A 9844-nucleotide genomic window follows, 5' to 3' on the forward strand; every position below is an offset into this window, starting at 1 on the left:
ACGGTAGACACACGGTAGACACACGGAAGACACACGGTAGACACACGTAGACGCACTGTAGACACACGGAAGAAACGGGTAGACAGTTATGTATTCTATCATAGACTACAGATGGCAAAACAACACAAGTTATAACTTTTTTAGTGCTCCAATTAGGCCATTTACAAAAAGGTCCAGTGAACAAGTTCACAGGAGCTAATGCATTGCACACAACCGGACACTCCTGTGTTTTGAATCGTTGGCGTAAGGACCTGGGCCATATTTGTTACGATGTTAACATTCAAGGAAACGCAAATCTGGATGGCAAGTCAGCTGCTACAATGGGTTTCGTGACGCTCGCCTACTACATCAGCACCACCGTCGTGGCCCTGGTTGTCGGCCTCACCCTCGTCCTCGCCATCAGACCAGGACGGGGAAACATGATGCAGTCCACAACACAGGAGGCTGGAGCAGCTCCCCATCTCTCTCCCAGGGATGCTTTTCTGGATCTCCTCAGGTTTCATTTAATATCAACGCAATTGCCAAATATGTAATATGCCTACTGGCCATGGGCCATGGATATGTGTGAAATTATTTTCAGTTATTTCACAACCCATGCTTGCCTTAAAAGGTGACTATGCTTAACGTAAGAGGCGACTAACGGGATCGTGTGGTCAGGCTGCAAATAATCAAGTCTGGACAAGACAATCCAGTGATTGATGTCATGAGCATTCCCAAGCAATTGGGATACGATGACATGCTTCAACCAAGTCGGCGAGCCTGACCACCCGATCCCGTTAGTCGCCTACTACTACAAGCATAGCCATCTTTATGGCAAGACTAGGTTTGCTGAAGACCTATCTTCACGGCTGATCAAGGAAATTGCAATACATATCACATACAAACTTCGTTAATTATTGTTTTTAAAGAAAATGAAAACTGGTAGGCATACAAATTTTGGTTCTGACTGCATGTAGGGTTACCACTGAAATCTGTGAAAGTTGTACTTAACGTGGTCGAAGCCACGTAAAATCATGACTTATTTTCACAAATACTTGTGTAGTATTGCATATCACACTGTTTTAGTATCATCAATGATTATCTTTCATATTTTTTCAATTTGTGAAACACTTTTGTTAAGACAAGAAACATGTTATAGTTCTCAGGAATCCTTTTCAGAAACGTCGTCCCGGAAAATATCGTACAGGCAGCCATTCAGCAAACAGGGACAAAGTATGTTTACATGGACAGAAGAGCTGTGAATAATTCCCATGTCGTACAGGGACCTGGAAGAAATGCTTCTTTGGAGGATATACTAAACCCCAATACCACCGGACTGAGGCCACAGAGGCCGGCACACTGGGAACAGAAGAGTGTTTATGTGACAGGGATGAACACAATCGGTGAGAGAACATTTACTTCAAACAGACACTGACTTTGGGAATTCGTTTAGTTTATCGCCACTTACAATATCTCGGTTATATCACGGCGTGTTAACCAGTAAGGGAGCAGTCGGGCGTAAACTAAATGTTTTCTCACTACTTGTGTAATGTATTTCATACCATTTCAATGTTTCAAACACTTTAGATTACTTGATGACGTAGATCAAGTCGCTTTGCTTCAGAAACATAGCTGAAGAAAGATCAAGCTGACCCGGGTTTATAATGAACGTGCAATGGTAGTTGTATTTTAGGGCATCGAGGCACACATTTCCGCAGTAATGGGGCAAATTGAGATGCGAAAACTTTATATTCAATTCAGGGCGGGCGTAAGATGGGAAACACAGACAAACTTATGGACAACGTTCCTGGTAGGACTGATTTCGCATAACTTATAAGTGTTTCCTGAATGTAGGTCTCTGGGAAGTGTTGATACCAACCCGTGTGCCCGATTCAGTTATAACTATGTGGGGCGAAATTGGTTCCCAAGTGATTGTCCCTAGACGAGGGTCGTGTTGTCGCTGGCTGACACTTTGTCACAAGTGTGAATCGTTGCTCATCTCTATCAACCACTCGATTATATACGCTGATATATCCGCGAACATGAAACAACACTCACTCGCTCACTGATAGCTGCTCATCGCTGTCAACCACTGTTTTTCTTCTCGTGCTCTGTTCAACAGGTATACTGGCGTACTGTGTCGTGTTCGGGCTCTGTTTGGGAAGACTAGGAAAGGCCGATGAAGTGATGCTAAGATTCTTTACCTCGCTCAATGACATCACCATGACAATGGTTACGCTTGTTATTTGGTACGTATGGAATACAGGTTACGTCATATATGTTAGCTTGGCTGATAAAAATAACAACATGCAACTACTAAGCTACTGATGTTTTTGAAGAAATGTGTTCATGCCCGCAAACAGGATCGATTACCAGTGTCAACAGGCAATATCTCAATCACACATAAAATGCAAGAGGCGACTACCGGGATCGGGTGGTCAGGCTTGTTGACTTGGTTGATGCACGTCATCGTATCCCAAATGCGAGTACTGATACTCATGATGTCAATCACTGTATTGTCTGGTCGAGAATCGATTACTTTACAGACCGCCGTCATATAGCTGGCATATTGCTGAGTGGGCGTTAAACAACAAACAAACAAACAAATACAAACAGAGACCTAAAGAAGAACACTGTGACAATAAAAACTAACACATTAAAATGAAATTTTCTCATATTCAGATTTTCTGAAGTAATGTATAAAGAAATACGCAAACAACATTGATTTAATGTTTAAATTAGTGAAATATGGTCAAAATATATCATATTCTTTCATATTTCATTAGTTGCAGCCATTTATATGTAAGTGTTTCGTATGGCTAACTTGAAACGCACATGTTTGCACAGTGGAGTAATATCTCTACCTAGGTATTCGCATATAGGGATCCTGTGCCTCACAATGTCCAAGATCCTGGCTGTGGAAGACCTGCTGACCACAGGTCGTCAGCTTGGCATGTACATGGTCACCAACCTTGTCGGGTACGCTGTCCACTCCGCTATCGTCCTCCCCCTCATCTACTTGGCGCTCACCAGAAGGAACCCCTACAGGATCACTCGTGGAATACGTCAGACTCTGGTCACTGCAGTCGGAACAAATTCAAGGTTTGATTTGCATCGTAATTATAAGAATATCAATGCACAATGCCATTTAGAAAATGGTCAAATGTAACAAATGTTATATCTATAGGAGGCATTGTTCCAATTCCTGGCGGTTGACCGAGGCCACTGGGTTACTTGGCAATCGAGGTGGTCCCATAAACGTTCAATTGGGTTAATGTCCGGCGAGCATGACGGCCATGGTAAAACCAGAATGTTCGCGTTGTTAAGGGAGTTCTGCGTCAACCATGCCGTGTGCGGAGTCGCATTGTCGGGCTGGAAAATGATTCCATGGGACTGTTGCTAGATGAATGGCTCCGCAACTGGTCGCCAAACTAAATCTCGATATCGCTGTGCATTCATGTTACCATGAATAACCATGAGCCTGGTTTCCAAGTCACCGCAGATTGCTGACCATCGAGACAAACTCTGCTCTCATCAGAGAACATAACACGTCCAGTAACGCAGTTGCCAACGTCAAAGTCTCCTGACCCATATCAGTCTCTAGACCCGATGTTGAGGTGTCAACAACATTCCTTGGTAGGGTCAATGTGCTTTGATACCCTGGGCTCGTAATCTCCTGTACACGGTTTGTTGACTGATCCTGTGCCGCAGTGCCGTCGCTGCAGTTAACGTCGCGGTCACGAAGTGGTTTCGGAGGTGAATTGTCCAAATGTAGCGGTCTTAGATGGACGTGGTCACCGTGGTCTTCCTCTTCTCGGCCTGTCTGTTGTCCGGCCCATCTGATGTAACCTTTGCATTAACCTGGTAACGCTTATACGGGCGCATCCAAACACTCTGGCAATGACGTCGTGATTCGCTCCCTGTTGGACCATTCCAACGGCTCCCTCCCTGTCTATCGCTTTACATTCTTTACATTTGAGGGAGCACGGGTGGCCCAGTCGTCTAAGCTGCCGCAATTCGCTGTGCAGAGTTGCGTCTCTTAGGCACGCCAGAAACCTGTCAATGTGGGTTCGAATCCCGGTTCGCCCTGATTATGTTTCTAGGTTTGTCAGCACCATACCGATGCTCGTGGGTTTCACCGAAGTGATAAACGTCTGAGACCTGCATCACTTCGGGCTTTCCTCCCACATTAAGCTGACACGTCGGTATATAACTGGAATACTGTTAAAAGCGGCGTCAAACGTGGCTCACTCACTTTACATTTGACCCTTTCAAAAGGGCATTGTATATTCATGATGAACGTTGTTAATAACAGCGGTGCCACATTTCCGGTGACCGTCCGCTGCTGTGAAGACAATTTGAAGATTGACCTGACCATCTGCCGCTTTGTGCTGCCGATAGGGGTCACCATCAACATGGACGGCACCGCCATCTTTCAAGTCGTCACCGTCGTCTTCATCGCACAACTGAATGCAATACCGCTAAACGTCATCGACATCTTCATAATCTGGTATGTAGTTGAGTTTCAAACAGTTAGTTATAAAAAATGTCAAATGATGCTTTAAATGTAACTTAAACGAATTAGTGTCCTGTAGAGTGAGTAAGTGAGTGAGTATGGTTGTATGACGCTTTTAGCAATATTCCAGCAATATCACGGCTGTGGACACCAGAATGGGCTTCACACATTGTACCCATGTCGGGAATCGAAGCCGGGTCTTCGGCATGACGAGCGAACGCTTTAACCACTAGGCTACCCGACTGCCCAGTGGACTGAAGAAGTGGGATATGTACATGTGGTATGGTGCAAAATCGAAGACGAATTCCTGGCTAAATCCTGATTATAACAAAGAAACACGCACGCACGCACGCACGTAAGCACGCACGCACGCACGTAAGCACGCACGCACGCACGTACGCATAGGAAGTCCCTCGACGGTTAAGTGGTCCCCTGAGACCAAACCGATAATATTTTTTAATATCTTTTATACACCACTGATGAATAAATTTCAATATTTTTCATTTATCACTCGTGATGGAATATTCATTCATGGACTAAATAATTTTAGAACAGCGTGCCATCATGCTATATGATCGACAAGGTGCTCGCTCCATTAGACGCTATGTATTTCATTGGTTGTTTTCAGTCAAAGGGAAACCACATCCCACACTCCATATAAATTAACGGCCCTTGACAAGAAAACGTTGCTAGTGTTCCAACCGAAATAGAAAAATGTATTTTGTTTCATTTTGCATGTAATGATTGTTAAGCTATCATCTGTTAACGACTCGCTGTTAGGCATAAGTCATAATCTTTAAATAAGAATCAAGCGTTTTTACTAGGACCTGTTGTTCGTGTTTTGAAAGTGCAAGTGGAAAACTCGGTTTTGTGGTCAGAAACGATACAGAAGACCCATACTGTCAGATCGTTTTCTTCAACAGCACGTCTTTTGGCCGCAATTCGCCTAAGGCACAGCGATTCGCTGTGCAGATTTCTGTCCCTTGGTCACGCCACAAACCTATGAATGTGGGTTCGAATCCCGGTTTGCCGCTATTATGGTTGTCAGCACCATACCCGTGCCCGTGGGTTTCACCGAAGTGGTAAACGTGTGAGACCTGCATCAATTTGCGCTTTCCTCCCACATTAAGCTGACACGCCGCGATAGAACTCACTCACTCACTCACTCACTGCCAAGGAGGTGTGTTTTATCCAACTTATGAACTGTCTCAATGCAAGAAATACCAGAACAAGATGAGAAAACATCGACATACCTTATAGAGAAATAATACAGTGTATCGCGGTACAATAGGAATTCGCTAAAACCGTGCGAGAGAACAAACACGTGCAGCATGAACGAGCCAGGAGTCATGACATGATAATTTGAACAACTCTTCACCTGCCTCGTTAGCTCCGTTGGAAAACAGTGGGTTACAAACCTGAATACGATATGTGATGTTGCACGTTCGATTCACGTCATGGAATTTTCATATGAAAAGAAATTGTGACTTTTAACCAATTACCGAACACAATTGTGTTCACATCAAGAGGCAAGTTCATAAAACGTAATTTGTGAAACAAAGGGATTACACTTGAAAAATACAACCTCTAAGCAGGTTTAGAAGAGACCCATTTCAAAACCTTGGTCTGCGAGAGAACCGCATCTAAACCTGGATTGGGAAGATGAGCTGGTTACAAGGTTTACCCGAGGTTGTCAGGAACCTAATTCAATATAGTGTAATACGGTGATAGGTTTATAAACGGCGTCAACGTGACGCACCCGTAACAACCCTGCCCCTGCCAACGGGCCGACATGTCCAAAGTCCCGTGAAGATCCGGGTTAGAATAGGTCTTCAGCAACCCATGCTTGCCGTAAAAAGCGACTATGCTTGTCGTAAGAGGCGACAAACGGGATCAGGTGGTCAGGCTCGCTGACTTGGTTAATGCATGTCATCGATCCTAATTGCGTGGATCGATGCTCATGTTGTCAATCACTGGATTGTCTGGTCAAAAAGCGATTCAAACCCGGTTACCCAATATCCATGTACGTCTTTCCATTGGGAGGTGGGTAGCCATGTGGTTAAAACGTTCGATCGTCCGGTCCGGGTTCGGTTTCCCACATGGTTACAATGTGTGAAGTCCATTTCTGGTGTATCCCGCCGGGTATATTGTTAAAAGTGGCGTCAAAACCATACTCCCTGCTTTACTTTTTCAGGGGCCGCGTCATCACCATGGTGAATATCAGCGGAGACTGTATGGCGGCGGCCCTCCTTGCTAACTTCCCCCGACAAGGTGCTGGAGCTGTACACAGGGAGCAAGAAGAGAACATGATAGACCACGCAGACATTGTGTAATGGGAGCAAAGTCGTCTTCAGACAGTGTTTAATGGGAGCCAAGTCGTCTTCAAACATTATGTAATGGGAGCCAAGTCGTATTCAGACATTGTGTAATGGGAGCCAAGTCGTCTTCAGACATTGTTAAATGGGATCCAAGTCGTCTTCAGACAGTTTTTAATGGGAGTCAAGTCGTCTTCAGATATTGTTTAATGGGAGCCAAGTCGTCTTCAAACATTGTGTAATGGGAGCCAAGTCGTCTTCAGACATTGTGTAATGGGAGCCAAGTCGTCTTCAGACATTGTTAAATGGGATCCAAGTCGTCTTCAGACAGTTTTTAATGGGAGTCAAGTCGTCTTCAGATATTGTTTAATGGGAGCCAAGTCGTCTTCAAACATTGTGTAATGGGAGCCAAGTCGTCTTCAGACATTGTGTAATGGGAGCCAAGTCGTCTTCAAACATTGTGTAATGGGAGCCAAGTCGTCTTCAGACATTGTGTAATGGGAGCCAGGTCGTCTTCAGACATTGTGTAATGCGAGCAAAGTCGTCTTCAGACATTGTGTAATGGGAGCCAAGTCGTATTCAGACAGTGTGTTATGTGAGCCAGGTCGTATTCAGACATTGTTTTATGGGAGCCAGGTCGTCTTCAGACATTGTGTAATGGGAGCCAAGTCGTCTTCAGACATTGTGTAATGGGAGCCAAGTCGTCTTCAGACATTGTGTAATGGGAGCCAAGTCGTATTTAGACAGTGTGTAATGGGAGCCAAGTCGTCTTCAGACATTGTGTAATGGGAGCCAGGTCGTCTCCAGACATTGTGTAATGGGACCCAAGTCGTCTTCAAACATTGTGTAATGGGAGCCAAGTCGTATTCAGACATTGTGTAATGGGAGCCAGGTCGTCTTCAGACATTGTGTAATGGGAGCCATGTCGTCTTCAGACATTGTGTAATGGGAGCCAGGTCGTCTTCAGACATTGTGTAATGGGAGCCAAGTCGTCTTCAGTCAGTGTGTTATGGGAGCCAAGTCGTCTTCAGACATTGTGTAATGGGAGCCAAGTCGTCTTGAGACATTGTGAAATGGGAGCCAAGTCGTCTTCAGACATTGTGTAATGGGAGCCAAGTCGTCTTCAGACATTGTGTAATGGGAGCCAAGTCGTCTTCAGACATTGTGTAATGGGAGCCAAGTCGTCTTCAAACATTGTGTAATGGGAGCCAAGTCGTCTTCAGACATTGTTAATGGGAGCCGAGTCGTCTTCAGACATTGTGTAATGGGAGGCAAGTTGTCTTCAGACATGGGTATTGATCCCACCTTACATTAAAATACTGGCTTCTGATTGGTTAAGGAGAGGGCAATTATTTTATATATAGCCCAATCATGTAGCCCGCAGAAAAATCAATCGGAACACATCATAGGTAACCTGCATATATCGAATAAGTTGATGAGTTGAAGTGAGTTGAAATTAACTGATGTTTAGCAGGCGTACGGGGTAAAGGGAAGTAACTCGGTTCGTTTGCGCCCTCGTCTGCTACGAGGTTTACAAACTCAGTGAAAATGCGGACATATAAGGTCCTGCGTGAATGAATGTCTGTAGGATCATTCGTTCTCGGGTCATATGGTGTGATGTACCCTGTGTGTGAGCCTGACGGATCGGGGTACATAGGCTCACACACAGGGTACATCACACCTGACGGCTCGGGGTACATAAGCGCACACACAGGGTACATCACAGCTGACGGCTCGGGTTCATAGGCTTACACACAGGGTACATCACACATAACGGCTCGGGGTACATAGATTGACACACAGGGTACATCACACCTGACAGCTCGGGGTACATACGCGCACACACAGGGTACATCACACCTGACGGCTCGGGGTACATAGGCTCACACACAGGGTACATCACACCTGACGGCTTGGCGTACATAGGCGCACACACAGGGTACATCACAGCTGACGGCTCGGGTTCATAGGCTTACACACAGGGTACATCACACCTAACGGCTCGGGGTACATAGATTGACACACAGGGTACATCACACCTGACAGCTCGGGGTACATACGCGCACACACAGGGTACATCACACCTGACGGCTCGGGGTACATAGGCGCACACACAGGGTACATCACACCTGACGGCTTGGCGTACATAGGCGCACACACAGGGTACATCACACCTGACAGCTCGGGGTACATAGGCTCACACACAGGGTACATCACACCATATGCCCCTCTAGATCTGTTGACAACTTATAATGGTAATTTATATTTTGGAAGACTGTTCTGAATGACGTAAACCCCGCCAGCCTTCTTCCACATTGATACGTCGTCATAATCACACGATGAGACCTACTACAACACGTACCATGGAGTGAAGCAGCACAGACCCAGTGTTTTACATCAGGTAGTCACCAGACCCGTGAAGATCCGGGGTAGAATGGGTCTTCAGCTACCCATGCTTGCCGTAAATGGCGACTACGCTTGTCGTTAGAGGCTAACGGGATCGCGTGGTCAGGCTCGCTGACTTTGTTGGTGCATTCCATCGTATCCCAATTGCGTGGATCGATGCTCATGATATCAATCGGTGGATTGTCTGGTCCAGACTCGATTAATTACAGACAGCCGTCATATAGCTGGACTATTGCTGAGTGCGCTGTTAAACAACAAACAAAACAAACTAAAACGATCCATGTTTGGTGTGTTCATTATTTACGCTACAGCAGGCCAGTAATTGATAATAACCAACGTCCCACAACGTCGGGCTACGATGACAGGCAATCAACCGAGTCACTGAGCCTGACAACCAATCTAATTTAGCCAGTCGTCTCTCACGACAAGAGCTGGGGAGTTTGGGTGTTCACCTCGAACTCACGACAAGACCTGGAGAGATGTGGTGTTCACCTTTAACTCATGACCAGACATCGAGACTTTGGGTGTTCACGTTTAACTCACAAGATCTGGAGAGTTGGGGTGTTCACCTTTAACTCACAAGACCTGGAGAGTTGAAGCATTCATTTGAACACACAAGAGTTGGGTT

The 9844-nt window shown here is 45.5% G+C and overlaps 1 protein-coding gene across 1 annotated transcript; it reads left to right on the top strand.

Moving 5' to 3' along the window:
- The first annotated feature begins 320 nt into the window (after positions 1-320).
- Positions 321-6828, top strand: LOC139474136 (excitatory amino acid transporter-like). Its single transcript, XM_071257017.1, has 6 exons — positions 321-496; positions 1159-1382; positions 2102-2228; positions 2848-3081; positions 4295-4489; positions 6690-6828. The coding sequence occupies exons 1-6, from the start codon at positions 321-323 to the stop codon at positions 6826-6828; spliced, it is 1095 nt and encodes a 364-aa protein (XP_071113118.1).
- The last annotated feature ends 3016 nt before the right edge of the window (positions 6829-9844 follow it).

Source organism: Haliotis cracherodii, unplaced genomic scaffold (assembly GCF_022045235.1).
Source record: "Haliotis cracherodii isolate W230 unplaced genomic scaffold, xgHalCrac1.p SCAF_3, whole genome shotgun sequence".
In the NCBI taxonomy this organism is placed as follows: domain Eukaryota; kingdom Metazoa; phylum Mollusca; class Gastropoda; order Lepetellida; family Haliotidae; genus Haliotis; species Haliotis cracherodii.

Coding starts and splice junctions, on each gene's coding strand:
- LOC139474136 (XM_071257017.1), top strand. CDS start 321: ATGGGTTTCGTGACGCTCGCCTACTACATCAGCACCACCGTCGTGGCC. Junction 1,383..2,101: donor GACAGGGATGAACACAATCG/GTGAGAGAACAT, acceptor TCTGTTCAACAG/GTATACTGGCGTACTGTGTC. Junction 3,082..4,294: donor GCAGTCGGAACAAATTCAAG/GTTTGATTTGCA, acceptor TGTTAATAACAG/CGGTGCCACATTTCCGGTGA.